An 18,393-nucleotide genomic window follows, 5' to 3' on the forward strand; every position below is an offset into this window, starting at 1 on the left:
ATGGCAACACCTTTTAGTTTCACAGGGACTAATCTGTGTGAGTCACTGATGATGAAAAGGTTATGCTTGAAGAATCTGGTTCAATAACTATTGTATTTAGATGGAGCCTTTCCTGGGCTTTGGACCAAATTTTAACTTCTAACTTAAGGTATTTGTAAGTTAGAAGATATTTCAAATGCCTCTGGATTTCTTTTGATGTGTTGAATGTGTTCCAAAGTCAATAATGGTTCGAAGGAATGGGTTGTGCTTGACAGAGTGGACTTCAGAAATAGTACAATTTACTTTTTACCACTGTAAATCTTTGCTATGGGAAAGTCATAGTTAAAGCCAAACCTGATTGTGTCTGCAGGGAGGGCAATGCAGGGGAAGTAGGTGAGACCATTTTCTACTACAGTGATTAAAAAACAGAGCAGTGCACTTTAGGCTGTGAATTAGTTTGGAAAGGTAACATTTCAAGTTGTGGAATAAGCGAGAAGGGACTAAAGCACTTATTGTGAGCAGCTTGCTTAAACACAACATTAAGCTACATGGGAGGTCTGTTTAAAATCACTTTGTTTAGCAAAAAAGCAACAATTAGGATTACAAACATTTTGCCTGTTAACATCTAAAACTAATTTCCTGGCTGTGACTTCATGGCAATATCTGTAACATATGAAAGACCTAAACCCAAACATTGGTCAAAAAATCTAGAAAATATCCAGAAGTATGTTTGTATGTGATCCCTGGCTGGTTTCTTTGAACTATCTCAACTTTTTGGCCTCTCATTTTCAGGATAAGCTGTGAAATGTAGCTTTCCAGTTATGCCTGGCTGTGAAATTATGTTTTCTAGGAGCTGGCAAGTCTTGTCACTGTGCAGACTCTCTTCTTTAGTTGCCCCATGTAATGAGAGAACATGTGTTTGGAAACATCATAAGAGGTTAAGTACATTGGCTTTCCTTCCGACCACTCCTTCCTCCCATAAGTCTCAGATGCTGCTTGTAGGGTTTTGCTCTAGAACACGGCCCCTGTCTTTATTTGGGCTGTGGCTGCCTTGCAAGAGCTATGCCTGCCCTGGTGCTCACCAGGCTCAGCGAGTGCAATTCTCTCTGAGCAGGGTTTCTGTTTTGCTCACAGCTTGTGCAGAGTGCAGCAACTCATTTACTCCCTGACTTGAGTTACCGTGATCCTATTAAGTCCCAGCTGCATTCTTCACATTGGCTGCCTATAAAGCACGGATTAATTTAAACTGGTAGTTTTGATTTTTGAAGCGCTTAATAGCATAAAGGTTGGCTATGTTTGAAGATCATCTTCAGCCTTCACCTTCTGGGCATCTGTGGTTGGCCACGGTTCACTGCATAATGTTTCCCACCCTTTGGCTCTAAATTGGGATGTATACTCATCATTACGAGGGTGCAACCTTCTTTATTTCTCACGTTTTTGAAAAAGCTTCTTTTTTTTTTTTAGTGTGTAATGGAATTTGATTACTAACAACAGCTCTGTACCTTCTTTCCCCCCTTCTTTAAAGCCGTTTGACAGGAATCCAACAAATGCTGTCTTAGCAATCTTGCTAATAAGTGTATAGCTGCTCAGCGGTAAAGCAGGGCACTGTGCCTTTGGCGAGGGTCTGGATAATGAGCCCTGCTCGGCAGCACAGCAATGTATGGGACAGCAGCTCTTCTCTGGAGGTCCATAAGTACAGAGACCCATTTTGGGAGAGCATTTTGTGTTTAAAACACTTGTATTCTAATCTCCCAGAAGAGCCACATGTTCAAAGCATGAGCCTGCAACTGCAATATATATATGTCAGACTGGGTGACTTCTAGGACATCAGCTGTGATCTGCTCTTTCACTGCAGCAGTGGTTGCATCTAAAGGACTGGTGAGACAGCTGATGCACCTTCCCCAGTTAGAGCTCTGTTCAATAACCTAAAGGCTGGACTGAGGGTCCTAACCTAACCCCCAACGCTTGAGAAGGAAGAGGCTGCTTCATACTGGACCTGAAGAGAATGACAGTCTCTTTACATCCATCTCATCTGAAAAGCTTGTTCCTTTACGGATTAGCCCTCCCTCTCCCTTGCCCAAATGTATCTGTGAAAACAATTATCTGTTTTAGGCCAGACTACTTAGTACTCTGAATGAAGCCAAAAGGTGTGTTTGTGGTGAGTGTGTCTGATGAAGAGACTGTGTTAAGAAGGTGGGAGATCAGCAGGCTACATAATGCATGAGGAAATATTTCAGGGTCTGTCAGAAGAAAAGCCTGTCCAAATAAACATTGTTTCCACAGACTGGTTTGGGTCACAGAAACAGCTTATGTTGATGATGAAAATGTTCCATGTGTCCATGCTCCTACTCAGAGTCTTTTCTGTATTAACATACTGCCATATGACGTGAGCCCAGCAGTTTAATTATGTTTTGCATGGGTATCTCCTTGAAGCTTTTATTGCATTGTTTTTAAAGATGTTGGGTTTTTTTTAATGGGGTGCTATCACTCTGCTCTCTAGCATGATCAGTTCTCTTTGCTTTGCTCTGCTTCTAATCTTATACCATAGCACCTTTCACATTATTTCAGGTGAGAAGGGGACTATTATAAAATGCTTTTATGGTGCTGTCGACATATTTTATGCCTTTCCTTCTGCATCATAATCTTTATGGTCTGAGATTTTTCTCTGCTCCTTAAGAGAAATCCATATGGGACTGTCCTCCCTGACCTTAGAGCAGCTGCAGTTAATGCCAAACCCAGGAACATGCAGCAGATGCCCCTCACTCGTGGATCTGTTAGAGCATGGTCTCAGTAGCTTCTCTGTATTTTGTTCCTCATTCTCAGCTTTATTCCTCTGCTGGCCCCAGTACTGTCTCTTCCTTGCTGCTTCAGAAAAGGTTTTTTGGTTTATGCCCTCCCCTTACGCTAAACCCTCGTTGCTACAATCTGTGGTGTGAGTTTCTTTCTCTCCCTAGAAGTAAATGAATTGCTTCTCTTATCAGATTAGTCCTGCTTGATTAACTCCTCTATCAAAGAAGCTAGGTGCTCAACATTGATCCTCCTGGGAAGGTGAGAACTTGGAGCACTGTGGTGGGACGCTGCCCGGTGGCTTATTATGTGTCTGTCAGATGCCATCATTTCTGGAGGGCTTGTGCAGGCAAGCAGTTGTGCAACGGTGTTGGAGCTGCCTTCTGCCTGCCCCACGTTTGTCCCTAGCTGCCAAGTTTTGGGTGGAGCAGGCAGCGTCTCTGCATCTGCACCCACTCAGTCTTCCCTTGTGTCTGTTTTTTTTCCCTCTCCTCTTTACAAATTGAGTCACCAGAGGACTAAACTGAGTGGCTTTATCCACTTTGTCCTGCAGTTTGCTGGCAAACAAGACAGTTACAGGTCTACCAGTCAATGAAGGGGGAAGGAAGAGAGGGATACAAACACAGACAATAAGCCACATGCACATTTTCCTAAACTGTGGTTGTGGGGAGTGTGTCTCATGAGGGGACTGGTGTGGGAGATCAGCAGGCTACATAATGCATGAGAAAGTGTTTAGAAAACACTTAAATAACAGGGAGAGACCATCTATTTTCTTCCACTTGCTAACGCTCTGGGAGCTGCACTTGTCAGCAGCCTCGGGAGCCGTCTCAGCCCCCTAACACACTTCGGCTGCCTCAGAGCAAAACAATACGAGGGTAAGCAGGGAGCTGCATTTCAGTTTTGTCAGGCTAATGGCTGACAGGGGAAGTGCCACGAGGAGCGATACAGGATTTTTTAAAGGACATTACTTAAATCCAGGATGCAGTTTCAAACACCACAATTCCTCAAGTAACACTAGCTCGTACAGAAAGCACGTTCTTCTCCCTCTATACTGGGGCCTCCAAAAGCACCATCGTACAGCTGGGTCCAGTTTTGAGGCTACAAATGTATACTCAGTTTTTCCCCTTCCAACAGATCCAGTGCCATCCCAGTCTTCTGCACCCTGGGGTGTAAGCACAGCCCAGCGCAGAGATGCTGCAGCTTGCGGCATGTGAAACAACTTGGAAACTTCTGCTCCAGAGCACTTTACGATGTAACCAGATCAAACTATCATTTTTCCTTCCACACAGAGCTTTGCTATGACTGAAGCATGCTCATCATTGTGCTTAACTAAAAGCACATGGTTTCCATTGTACCCTATAAAGAGATGATCATAATTGCACAGTACAATTTGATATTTTAACAGCCTCTCACCCCAAATACAAAGTCTTTGGCGTAGCTGATGCACAAATAAACTTCTGTCTAAGACTGACTACTGAACTAAGTGGAAATACTTAAGAGTAAAGCCCTTCAAGGCAGAAAACATTTTGGTTTTGTTATGCAATTCCACAGTGCGAAGGAAGATAGGGCCCTGACCCAGAGTGTGAAGTTCAATTTAGCATTATGTGCCAGGTTAAAGTAGGCACTAATTAATCAGACCTGCTTGGGTAGAAAGGATTCTTATGCATCACTTGAATCCAAGCTGCTGGGGTAAGCAGGCACATCTCGGGAATATGGGACTTTCTCTTAACCAGAATCAAACATGACCCTGTTATCCTCAGGTGGTGGAAGGCAAACTAGAATTGTTGTCAGCCCAGTAACTGCAGGTAGCCTGTGCATCTGCCTTGGTATGCCAAACGTGCTGTAGACATTAGAGCGACTGAGATATTCTTGTAACAAAATATTTTTATGCATCCATTTAAAAATACATAAAATGGGAAAGAGAGTGCTCTAGCTTTGGGCTTCCTACACAGAGGCAAGGTGAAATAGCAGAGATGGAGAAATGTAATGAGTTAAATCACCTTCCAGGCTTGTATGCAAGTGCCAAACATCTTCAAATCTCAAGATTCTCACAAGCGCCATTTATTCCAATAGGATACACATCACTAAATAAAATGAGTCACTATGAATGAATCAGATTGAGTGGGAACAAAGTAGGAGCTCTATAAACTCAAAGCATATTGGGCAATAACTAAAACGCCTGCAAATATTCAGAGCACTAGGTAAGAATGAATTTATGCCAGCTTGCAAAGAAGTATTTTTTGTATCTTAATACTTACAAGCAAATAATTATTTTATGTCATATCACTGATGGAGATGAGACTAGAAGCTGTGAAAAGGGAATATCATTAGGAAAACTAAGATCATGATATTGTTTACTTCGGGAAAAGAGAAAAGCAGTTACTATTTTATTGAAGTTATAGCAACAACTACAGCTAAGCAACTGCGTGCTCATTTTGAAACTGCATTCTGTTCAAACAGCAATTGTTACTTTTTTTTTTATTAGACAGTAAATGGATGGCTAAGAAATTCTCAAAACAGAAACCTGTAAATCCATTTATAAAATGTGACTGACAATCAAGAAGCATCACTTTAACAGATGATTTTTTCTAAAATTAGGCATTACAAAAAATGGAATAGGTCATTCTGTCTGGCTTAAACCATTTTGATTATTTTGTTAAATCAGGAAAGGGAATATTCAATTTAACATGTGCAAAAGCTAATATTTACATTGTTCAGTACATAGAGGCAGGATCGCATTAAGAGAAACTGAAAGAGGAAGAGAATAAACTATTCTCAGGGTCCACTGTAGATAGAACAAATATTAATGGGCTTAAATTGTAGTAATGTAGAGTCTGGTAAGGCATTAGAAAAAAATCTTTCTAATGATACAGCTAGTGAGGCATGGGAAGGAACAGCACAGGGAAGTCATGGAACTACCCTCCCTGGAAAAGATTAATCCAATTTTCGCCAGTGTTTATCTACAGTTGAACTGCTCTGGGACAGACTATAACTATCTCTTCAAGTCCTTTCCAGCCCTGTTTTCTAACAGTTTTAATAAGGCTATTGTTAGTGATTTTAATCTCACACAAATCGCCTTTGCCACTTGAAGATGCTGCTCTCAAGCTCTTCCTCAATCACTTGTTCATGCACATTCCCTTGTTGTAGCATGAAAGTAGATCTCCGGTCAGTCTCATGCAGGAGCAAACCAGCATCATTGTCCAGATTAGATTAAAGACAGCACACTGCTCTATCTATGCAGCCTCTGCTCTTTGCTACCACATTACATTGTAAAGGATATGCTGATTTCCAGAAACAATACCTGCCATACAGAAATCAGGACAGAAAGGAAGAGATGAAACGGACATCTCCTTTAAGTTAACTGCTCTCTGTTTTTTTTTTTTTTCCCCATTAAATATATGAGAGTTTGAAAAAACCAGGCAGACAGCACATATAGAGCAGACACTGGATACAGGTGGGGTATGGGACCATCAGAATGCAATGAACCCACTCAATGCTAGGACTTGCTAACTAGTATTACATTGGAAAAGAAGAGGTAAGCACGAGGGAGGGAGCTGGAAATTCAGATTATGCATTTAGGTTATGTAGTTGACATAGAAAAATATTGTTTCTAAGAATTTTTAATTTAAACATTTCTTTTGCCGCAGTCCTTGCATTAACAAGCCAGTTGGATCTCCTACCTTGAGTATCATTATTGCTTTCAGGTTTTCTTCAGGTGAGAGGGAGAGAAAACATTTTATCAGAAAAGATATTCTTTTCCTATGAATTCTCATGTACACAATTCTACTAAAGTTCCTTCAGCTGCTTGCTGAAGTCAGCAATGCCTGTCAAACACAGTGTGCCCTGTAGCAAACTCCACAAAGAGAAATGGCAATCACCCTTATCAATGCAGAAGAGGCAGGAGGGAAACATCACCAGCTAGACGGCTTGGGGATGCCCCTGTGTCGAGAGGTTGGGATGAGGAGGATGTCCACAGGTACCAGCAGGGTCTTGTAAATCTTGGCTATGTAGCTATACGAAGACAACTTGGAGTGTCAGCTAGAGAATAGTGCTGTAGGGGACTGCAGGAGTAAACCACCGCTTCAGAAGTCAGGGCTGGCTTAAAACTTACATGTAGTATCCTTACTGGAAAGTTGAATCTGAGCATGTCCAGAAGTCTTAGGACAAAAGAGAGGAAAGCCTAACTAAGTAACACTTCAGCTGTTGAATAGTTTGTTGGAGCAGGAGAACTGGAGCAGGTTTTTAGATCTGGCACGTTGTGCTGGTTTTGTGTATTAGAAGCTTTCATTTTATGCTGTGAGGGAGGCGGCACTGAGAAATTACCTACCAACAGCCACGTACATCTGTATTATAAACGCAGTGCAAGAATTTGGCAGCCTGTTCAGAGGGCTTGGTAGATGGTTTCCGTGGCATGCACAGAGAACCAGCCAGGGAGCTTGCTGTCTACCATGGCTAATGTGTCCATGTAACTTGAGCAGCACTCCTTGAGCAACATGTTCATACTAAACCCTAAACAGCTGGAGCAGCTGTGTGAAGTGCACGCTTAGATTAATACTAGAGACATCATTAAGTGAGCAATTAAGAAGCTGAATCTCTCCCCTCCCTATCACTTCACCTACTTGCAATAGAATAGCTCCTCCACCATCTTCCCTGTGGGGAATGTCTACTTTATCATTAATTCTGTCATCTCTATTTTACAGGTAAAAATATTGCTGAAAATATTGTCTTGCTACATCTGTGGAATAAACTGAAAGGAACTGAAAAGTATTGTGTATACGTGAAAAACACATGTATTAAGAGAATTAAAAGTTAGTCACAATGAAGACAGAAAGACCCTTTTCTACCATTTGCCCACGACGTGCAGCACAGGCTGTATCATGTGCTGAAAGCCCTGACAATCAAAGCCTTGAAATTCTAGAAAGAGAAAGCCCTCCATCCTCCCCATGAATTATTTGGGCTTATTCCCAAGTACTTTTTAAATAACTGGTTTAGCGTAACATATTACACACATTAGCAAACTTCTGCCAATCCTTCTATCAATTAACTATTGTGGGCGATCTTCCTGGTTTTGTAGTAATATTAGGATTTAGTCCATAGAATCGTCAATTACAAACCTCCGCATTTGCTCTCAGAGCACAACCTAAGCCCCCAAACCCAAAGGCTAATGTTTCAAGCCACTTAAAGTAAGCATGGAAGAAGCAGGGTAAATCTAATGAAAAAGTTTTAAGTTTCTTCTTATTTTTTCCTTTGCGATATAGGCTCCATGTTCATTTTAACATCCAAAATTCATCTGTGAGTGATCAAAACCATAGTTGAAACACAGGAACAAAGGATTTACCTAGTGAGTCATCAAAGTGCTTTATTTTATAAAGCCTTGCTCATGTTTGGAGTGTAATCTAAGCACTAAAATATACAATAACGAGTCTTCCTTGCCTTGTCCAAATAAACAGTTTATCAACAAGAATGAGTGACAAAACTGCTACACAGACAAAAAGAATACTCTGTTGTAAATGTCTAAAGCTGTCTAAAAATGTACACTTGTTGGCCGCAATTAAATATGTACTCCAAGTATGTGTACCTCATTTTTACTTCAGGGTCTCCCTGTGGCCTCATACTTTAAGAAGCCACAGCATGCTTCAGAAAATGAAACTTGGCTGAGAATGCAGACAACTGGGGTATATAGGGAGAGGACAAAAAAAATATCAAGCCACAGTACCAACTTATTTAAATACATACAATACAAAAGTATACACATACATTACAGTGCTGCAGACATCACTAAGTCAAATGTAACAAAAAATCCTGTAGGAAAGGTCGGGGAAAGGAGAAAAAAATTAGTACACAGCAACAGGTATAGTATTGCCTTTGGCCGCTGAAGAGAGTGTAATGGGTTGCTATTGTATAGGCTCCTCTGAAGTAAACCACTACGTACATTATGCACAGTTGCAGGCTTAACAGCACTGACATTAGTTATGGAGAAGGCATGCTGGCACTCCTGATTTGAGTTATAAACGATGATGGGGAGGGTTTGACTTCTCTTACGTTGCCTACAAAATCTAACAATTTCAATAAAGAAATTTTAAAGGCACAGCTTTAGCACAGTGTATAAGTAGATAAACTTTTAAGCGTATGTAAATTTGTCTCTTTCAAGCATGGAGTCTTTCAGGAAAAATACAAGAAGAGAAGAAATACAATGTTGTTTAAAAATTTTAAACAAGTTAAACATGATCAGCACAGTTTTAGGCAATGTACTATACAATCAAACTTAAGTAAACGGTAGGACAGGTCATTTTGATGCTAAAAGACGACCTTGGGAAAAATCCCTCTGAAATATCCTTTCTCATTTTATTGTAAAAGAGTCTATCACGGAGGTGAGCGAGACATTCACTTTAGTACACTACTCCACATTACACCTTGGAAGATGACAAACGTTACTTCATTTGTACTGCAAAATAACTTTACATGTAAACTCAAAAGTCATATATTGTACACGGCTCTGAAATTCAGAAATATCCCTGCTTTCCTAATAATGTAAACAGTAAAATTCAGGGTTCATTTTTTGAGGGATAATCTATAATAAAATACCGCTGTTTCAACAGTACAACATAAGCATTTAAACTTCAAATTCCCAGTAAATTACAAGGGAATGGAATTTCTATCAGTGTGCACATCCTTCATGATGGGTGAAAGATGAGCTACTATTGCCCAAAACTATGCGCTTCTTCAGATAAGCTTTTTTTCCACTTGTAACATTATTAGTTCCTATATTGCAAGAATATAAAACAAATGAAAACTTCAGGTAACAAAGTGAAATAAGCAAAGTTTTCCCTTAACATAAGTTTACTGTAGCAAAAATGTACATATAGCATGAATTACGTTAGCTCTTTGTAAGATAAGAGACGCCGGCTCTCAGATGTCTGAGAGGTTGAATTTCCTGATGCAATGTGCTGAAAAGACGACAAAAATGGGAGAGAGAGAATAAAAACGAAGAAACCCAACTGCTAGGAACAAAATGGGAAAAGCCTCCGGCACCAAGGGCTGTTGCAGCTGCTTTTTTAAAGAGTGCCAGTGTGCAGGGTGTAAGTGTAACATTCGCAGTAAGGTTTTTATTATTATCATCATCATGAAGAATACTGTCATGTATCTTTTTAGTTCAAAAAATAAACTGATCCACAGTTTACAATTTGATATCAATATTGTAGATTTAACATGCATTTACTCTTCCCCACCTCCACCCCACACCTCTTTGCTCATTTATTCCATTTCAGCTGGTAGCATCAGAGTATTACTGTCACAGTGCACTCTGAGTAAGCTGTTCTATTTATTTAATTTATTTTAACTTTTTTTTTTTTTTTGCACACACAAAAGAGTCAGAAATAGCTAGAACTATGCTGGGAATATCAGGCAGCTGTTAAAGCGAGTACTCCACCCCACTTCAGTCATCTTTGCCAGCAGATGTAAACAAAGGGGTTGCTTTCTGCAAGATGAGCGCTTCTCTGAGTTCCTTTTTTTCCCTACACTTGTAGCCACTGCTGCTGTCCCCAGGTCTTGTGTCTGTCCTATGTAACATGATAGGTTACGTCAAGATGTTGGCAATAAAGTCCAAGAAGCGCTTTGAATACTGTTCAGGATTAACAGTTGAAATTTCTGCACCAGCCTATACAGAGAATTGGGAGGGGAGAGGAAAGAAGGAAGAACCAGTGTTTTATTCGATGCTTTGTCACCGAGAGTGTTACTTACTCAATGAATTTCATGTGCAGTCTCAACCAGACACTAGAAACACAAATTGTAATGGCCCTCAAGCAGAATCTTACTGATGCCTTTTTAGGCTTCACACAAGTACAGTGATACTCAGTACTCACCACCGTAATTGTAGGACACCCATCTTCCATTTCTGAAACACATTCTCTTTACTTTCTGTACTTCTCTTTACTTTCATTGTACTTCAGTCTCCTATGTAATTTCTACTGCATACTTAACCATGCTACCCACTGATTCATCAACAGATTCTGGTCTGTTGAGCAGCAGGGCCTTCATATAGAGAAGACTGAATTATCATACTCAGATCTGGCATGTCAACACTTCTGTAAGGTATATTGCTATCTGAATGCTAAATAACCTGGGTTGAAATATATGGTAACAATTAGTAACATTTTTTCAATATATATGCATTTAAATCTGGACTCACTGAATAAGCTGTACAACTGCTCTTTCAATGAAGTCACAATTTCATTCATATTTTTATTCGAGGTTTTCAGAGCGTTAGCCACATTTTTCTTTATATTCTTCCTGTTTTACAAAAGGGGAAAATTGCATGCATGCAATTAGTGAAAAAACTTCAGTGTCAGGTGGCTCAGGATGGAGACAGCGAAATAAAATGGTTGTACAAAAGTAATGTGCTGTAATAAGTTCTAATCGCAGTCAGCTTTAATAATCAGTTGTTATTCACAACATATTTTTATCCCTTATTTATGCCAGAAGTGTGAGTTTTTAAAGTGTGCTACATTCAAAGTTCATTAATAATTGCCAGATAATGGCTGCATGTGGTCTGCATCAACTTTCAGCTGCTCTGAGAGCACAGAGAGTAATGACAGCATTGTTTCAGAATGACAAAAAACACCTTCTACAGGCCTGTGCAGGGCTTATTGCTAGGCATTCCACATCACTCTCTACTGTAAACTAAAAAGCCCTGAGCCCAATGCCCTGATCCTTTAGATACTTAGACAGAGGAGGGATTTTAGCCTCATGAACAATTATGCTCTTTTAAAAATATTTATGAAATTTGAACCTTAAATCACCAGAGGAGTGATAATGGTAGGTATAAATCGTAATTCTGGAAGACTGGGCTGCTTCACCATGGCTCTTTGGTGTCTGCTGCTAAGCAGCAATTTCAGCCAAAATAAAGAAATTGATGGCAGTCAGACAGAAGCCTTCACTGAATGGTCTCTGAGTATTTAATATGTACATTTTATACTTAATTTTGCAAATTGTACTTTTTTTTTTTAAGAGGTCTTGTAAAGTGAGCCACATCATATGCTGAAGAACTAACCTTCAACAGGCTGTACCAAATAATGAAACCATCACTAGGGCCCTGCATCTGAAGTAAGATTCACAACAGCTTTCACAGTGCTGTATACTAATACAAGCGTCTGGTGAACAGGTTCATTTGCAAAAGTAAGGTGCATCTCACAAATTTAGGACAAAGTCCTAAAAAGGCATCTCACTAGAGTTCTTTATGGGTAAGAAACCTATGCGTACAGCTGAAAAGGGAGTTCCACTCTGAGTATGTAATATGTAGCAGTTACTCTGTACTTCTGTATTACATATTAAACTAGAGAAAAAATTGAAAAAATTCTGATCTATTTCACCTTTCCCTAGATTTCCTGAAGTGTACTATATCAGTGCACTAAACAATAAAAATGCAGAAGTATAAATGGAATCAGAGGAAAAAACCAACCCAGATACTTACCCCATGCTTTACCGTTTTTGCAGCATGGGCAGCTTTCTTTTTTGCATCATAATGAGTAAGAATGTCAATAATGGCCATAAAGTATACTTCCTTCCTAGGTGCATCTGCAAATGGCAAACACATGGCAGCAAGAATGACTTTTGAGACATCTTAATCACGAGTCCTCCTTCTAACAAAGGAGACTGTATAAGGCTCAATCAGCAGCTAAGACAGGTTAATGTCAGTCAGTCACAGATCTGTAAAGACCACAGGCTCAAGCTGTCCTTAATTGAGAGTTTAACTGCACTCATATATAATGCAAAACCCCCTAAATGAGTGTAAAATAAAACGCCAGCATACAGAAATAGGAATTACTGCTCACTTAAAGTAATGTGGATTCCATCTTCCTTTATGGAAAAACTATGAAGTTTTCTACGGAAGGTAATGCTTCTGTGTCAACAAACAAGATCATATTTTCGCTATGCATAAAAACATGTATTTATCCATGTAAATCTTATGAAAAAAAAGGTAACTTTCCTCTCTTGAACAGCCACAGGTAACTAGTTATACTTAGTTTTACAAACATCAAACCCAGTTTCAGGCTTCTTACACACTCCTCATGACAAATTTTTTAGCTGGAACACAGAAATTGGGTATGAGTGCACAAATTTTCAAAAAGCAACCAAAAAAGTGAAATATAACTTGGAATGCTGCTTTTCTCATTCTTTCTAGACTGTTTTTAACAGTGTTATCTTATCTTCCAGGAAAAGAACAATTACAGATACTAGATTTCCTGAAAGGGATGAAAAACCCCATGAATTAACTGCGAACTGCTGTATCTGAATAGCTAAGCCAGTATACAATTTGACTGTGTAACAGGTGAATTATTTGACTGACACATCGTGACACATCACAATATTTAAGAAATATGCTCATAACAATGCTGAGCATTGTAGGTGTCTTCTGCTTTCTGCTGCATCAAAGAGCAACTCGTTTCTTCTTCTGCAGAGTGAATTTATATTTTGCAGTTTAACTTTGCCTTTATGTGGTTGTGAAGACTTTAGGATTCTGGTGTAAGAATCAAAATATCTTAACACAAAAATATTTATTACTGCTTACTGTCATGGGATTTTATTCCATAAACATCAATAGCTGGATCAAATTCCCCTGGAGCCAAAGGCAGTGAGCTGTTCAGCGTGTTTCCTGGACTGTCTGGAGGGGTTCCAATGGGGTGGGTCCCATCACTTTCACCTTCCTCTTCTCCATCATTCTCTTCACACTCTACTTCTTCCTGTTCAGCTCTTTCAACATCATGAATTCCAACCAGCAAGCTGTAGTCCATAAGTTTTAACTGAGCGAGGAACTAGAAAGTGATAATAAGCAATTTATCAATATCACTGAAAAATGTAAGCCCCACTCACAAACAGAAGTTACACAAAGATCTCATCAGTTGAGAAAAACAGGCACTTCTAAGAGAGAGCAAAAGGGAGGATTAAGTGATAAAGCTAGCAGAGAGATACTTGAATTTATTAAGATGCAGTAACAGCACACAGGTCACTTGCAACATATTATAAAAAAGCTGTAGCCCGCTCTCCCAAAATCCTCAGGGAAAAATCATTTTTCCTATAGTGAAGACCAGTGCCTGTGCAAGCCGATGACTGTCACTCCTGTCTTGTGTTTCAATTAGGGCTATCCTGTCACCGCTCAATGTCCAGAGCAGCCTCTGTGCTATCAGGCGTGTGGCGTGCTACGATCTGGTGCTAAATCCGTCCCCTCACTCCTTTTTAAGCCTTCTTAAAAAATCGTGAAAAAGTGTTTAAATATTCTTGCAGTGGAAAGCAGTGAAGTGTTACACCATGAAGACATCAAATGATGCTATATTCTCTTCACAGTGACAGGCTCACAAATTAAATCACGTAAGCAAAACATGAATGTGAATGGAAGGGTGGTTTTGAATAAAGACTGAGGATGGGAATTTTTAGAAAACTGAAAGACGAATACACTTTATGTATAGACAAAGTGTTATTTTAGTTGAGGAGAACAGGATAAGGCAGAAAGCTAAGAGAAGAGGATGGAAATAATGAAGGTATAAAAGCAGGAGGATGGGATAAACAGTTCAAGGGGGTGAGGGGTAGGCAGGGCAGACCTGTGCTGCAGCCTAAAAGCAATACTGTGATTTTGAACTTGTGGAGCCCTTGCTCATCGTATGCAGAGAAAGAGGCTGAAAATACAAATTGTTTCAGTTTTTAGAAACTAAAAAGGTTATAAAAATGAAGTTAGAGCAGACCAGAGAAGAAGGAATTTAAGCCAGACTTTGGAATAGTGATAGTGATGAAAGAGATGAGTATAAAATACTAGGAAATGAGAAACTACAGTTTGTCAAAATCCTGATTCTGAGAAAAGAGAGGAATCAGAGATAACAAAGTGACTGTAAATTCAAGTGCTAGAAGAAATATTGTGAGATTGAGAAGAGGTTTTAAGAAGAAAGAAGAAATTGGCTTCTAATAGTTTCAATATAATAAAGCGAAAGACTCTTCACAAGACTAGAAGAGATCTAAGTTTGAAGAGATGATGTACACAAGAAGAACAGATGAGATTGGCCAAAGGCGATGGAGTGGAAGGACTCCAGGTATATCATTAGGTACTTGATAAATACCAAAACAGACAGGAGAAAAATCTACCAATAATCATATAAAAAAGCATGAAAGAGAACAGACTCTTGGAAGAAACAGTGAACTGCAAATTAGAAGAGAATGGCTCTTGGGAAGAAAGTGTGCTACTGCTGACAGCAAAAAGACTTAGGGAGATCAGCACAAGGAAAAGATCATCTGATTTTAAATGGAAAAAATATCCTTATGTGCTTTTTCTCAAGACATTTTCAATGGAATAAGGAGGCAGGAAAATAGACAAGAGGACACCAAAACAGCAGTAATAGATACTTGTCTGTTTGAACACAGGAAGGGGACATAAGACTTGATTATGAGAGAAATACAGAAACGAAACTTACTCAATGACAAACTAGAACAGGTATAAAGTCATGTAGTTTAGAATACTACTCCATAATATGTTTAACTATAAATACACTATGATAAGATAATCATATGCTAAGCTTTGCACATTTCTTTAATTGTAGTGAAATGCGAGTGTTTACACATTGAGTATAAAGCACGTACTATCAGTTAACTAACAAGGGCAGAAGAACCAATAAAAGAAAAACAAGGTTAAAGAACAGCTTGCTGTTGTTAAAATCAGGTGCCAAATCACTTCACACTAGTAGTTTACATGGATATTTAACAATGCTCTGCATAAATTTCAAAACCATAAAAAATAACCTCTCAAGACATGATCTGGAATCTGCCATTATATTCACAATCTGGTAAATGATGTAGAAGATCACACACAATCCCCTTTCTGGGGTAATAAAGTATCTTCCACATTCCTTGCACATACTTAACATACAGTCTCCAACCTACTGACTGTAAAAGCATTAGTCAGCAACAGCAGTACATGTTATAAGAGCACAAAACTTAAATGCAAATAAACTTATCTCTAGAGCTGTGACATCGGTAAAGCAGTTTTCCAGCACAATATTTTAAATATAAAATAAACACACATTGATATTTCACAACATGTTTATGTTTTCATAATTATCATCACCATAAATTTCTCATCGTTACTATGATGGGAAATTAGATTTCCTCAAAAGAAAACCATTGGGTAAATTCTAAAGTTACAGTATTTTGTTTTGTGGATCTAATGAGATACAGATCTGAACTAGACAAGTCAATTCACAGAACCATTTTGTTATAAATAGCTGAAAGTCTTATTAAGTCACAGACAAATTTTGCTATCAGGTCTCTTCCAACAAGGAAAACAGATTTTAGGCTTTGAGTATAAGGGCTGCAAAATACTGTGTTTAGTGACAATATTTTCAATTACGGAAACTAAAGTCAAGCTGTGTGAACTACTTATGCCAATATTTATTTTCTTTTATTTGCTGAACTAAATCAGTTATAATAAAATATTACATTAAATTCACACATTAACACTTTTCTATTAAGTATTGACTATATTCAGCCAATTACAAATTTATATGAAAGCCTACATTAAGATAATGAGTCCAACTACTGTATACAAATTACTGAAGCACTCTACTGTTGCAATACAAAGGATGATTTAAAACTGGATTACTAATATGAAACAAATAGAACATGCATGGCTGTGAGTGGGGATGCTACATCCTCTGTTATGGACCACAGTCTGTGTACGGCCTCAGCTCTGGTGTACCTCCACCTGTAAAATACAACTAACAATACTCACTTCTCTCTTGGGGGCATTTGGAAGTACTAGGCTTGTAAAGTGCTTAAGTACTAAGTAGTACCATCATTTTAACATCATCAAGGCAGGGACAATGTATGGCAACCAGCTATGGCAGCAAGCCATTTATCACATCAGCAAAAGCAGTGATCAACTCCTGAAAGTTTAAATTGTGTCTCATTTAAAACACTCAGTGCTTACAGTCTTATAAACAAGAGTTTTAATTAATGAATTACAGGTACAATTTCCTGGGATATCTGTAATTTGCCACACATCTTAATCCCATATAACTGAACAGGCACATTCTTACCTCAACATCCTTTTTGAGTTTCTCAAGGAACATCTTTTTGTTATTCTCATCAATATGAATCTTTTGGCCATCGTTAATAAAATCATTGTCTTTGAACGTCGGCAGCTCTTTGGCCTAAAATAAACCAAAACTCCTGTAAGAGCGGGATTGCAAAGAGGAGTGTGGTGAACCTGCTGGCCTGGCGCGGCCCCCCCACCGGCAGCGGCACCTCCGGAGCCCCCCTGCGCCCGAGAGGGCACCGCCGAGCCGCCCCTGTGGGGGAGGCAGAGGCACCTCCATCACATGCAGCTCTCTGTAACTGCACCCATGGAGCCGTTTCCTTAGTTTATCCCTCCTGTAGTGGCCTAGAAGGTATGCGTTTATTGGGCGTGCGGCAAACGTAGCCAAGACAAAATCTCCGACTCGATATTTGATTTGCATCGAACCTTGATTTGCATCAAGCTTCTTCCAAGACGTCATTTGTCAAAGTGACTGGCAATAAGTGAAATCAAAACACAATCTATATATACTCATAACAGAGTGCTTGCATCAGATCTTACAGATGAAGTCAGATTGGATTGCATTTTACATAGCTACTGAGAGTGTTTCTAAGTGCCTAATACCAAATAATTATTTGAAAGCATCAAATGAACGTGAATTATGAAAAGCTGCTTAGAAGTGGCAAATGCCAGAGAAGACCACTGCCTTTTAAATACATAATTAAATATTCTTGATGTTGGAGCATTAGTTGATTATCTTCATCTTTAACTCTCCTGTGAAGCAATTTGCAACAGCATTAAGGAAAGCCAGATAGAGTAACCACCGGATTCAGTACTAAGACCCCTCAAACGGGCTCTGTTTTCAAAGGGCGGTGACTGGAAGTTCACTTAAAAAAACCCAGCAAGCCAACAAACAAAAGAGCAGTTCCTTCAGGGTATTTGGTCAAGCAAACTGGAAGTAATAGTAGCTTCTGCAATCAGAGCCTTTAAAAAATTGGCACATTAAGAGCAATGAAAAGCCTTTCTCCCTGCCCCCCACCTTTAATCAACAGTAGGGAAGAACAGGTTTTCTTTACAAAGAAAATGTTGCAGAACAACCGAGTGCTGCAACCCTCAATGACCATGAATGAACAGGTACTTTGAATAAAATAATTTCTCCTTAAGCTGAAAGTCCTTCCACTAGGAATAAAAGGCAGCTAACGTCAGCCTACTGGAATGTTCTCCCTAAGTTTAACTAGTCAGACATTACTTATAACCTTACTGGAGATGGTATTTTTCATAAAGTTTATTTTCTTCCTACAACACAGTAAGGAAAAGAATCTCAGAGGTTCTTTTCTCTGCTCCAAAACGTACATATTGGAAAGCACAGCATTAAAATGTGAGCATCATAGCAGACCCTGAAATGCCCTTATAGATCTTCACAATGGCCAAAAGTTCTTTTTGCTGTAGGGCTGCGCACAGAAGTGGCTGAAATACTCCATTCCCCAACCGTCCAAATTTATTTTTCGGACCTGGAATGTGTGAATTGCCCAAGATCCCACAATGCTGCTTTTGTTTAGAAATGTGACCCTTTT

At 39.2% G+C, this 18,393-nt stretch overlaps 1 protein-coding gene across 3 annotated transcripts in view; it reads right to left on the reverse strand.

Moving 5' to 3' along the window:
• Positions 1-8,099: 8,099 nt before the first annotated feature.
• Positions 8,100-18,393, reverse strand: part of PIP4K2A (phosphatidylinositol-5-phosphate 4-kinase type 2 alpha) — a 117,043-nt gene continuing 106,749 nt past the window's right edge. For 2 of the 3 annotated variants that reach the window (XM_052804162.1, XM_052804142.1), the window contains 4 exons: positions 16,842-16,955; positions 13,334-13,577; positions 12,236-12,339; positions 8,100-10,423 (listed from right to left, as the gene is read on the reverse strand). In XM_052804162.1, coding sequence (XP_052660122.1) covers positions 10,343-10,423; positions 12,236-12,339; positions 13,334-13,577; positions 16,842-16,955 — 543 coding nt within the window. In that variant the 3' untranslated portion in view covers positions 8,100-10,342. The remainder of the gene's footprint in view (positions 10,424-12,235; positions 12,340-13,333; positions 13,578-16,841; positions 16,956-18,393) is intronic. The other variant, XM_052804153.1, reaches the window with a different exon arrangement.

Source organism: Harpia harpyja, chromosome 1 (assembly GCF_026419915.1).
Source record: "Harpia harpyja isolate bHarHar1 chromosome 1, bHarHar1 primary haplotype, whole genome shotgun sequence".
NCBI lineage: Eukaryota > Metazoa > Chordata > Aves > Accipitriformes > Accipitridae > Harpia > Harpia harpyja.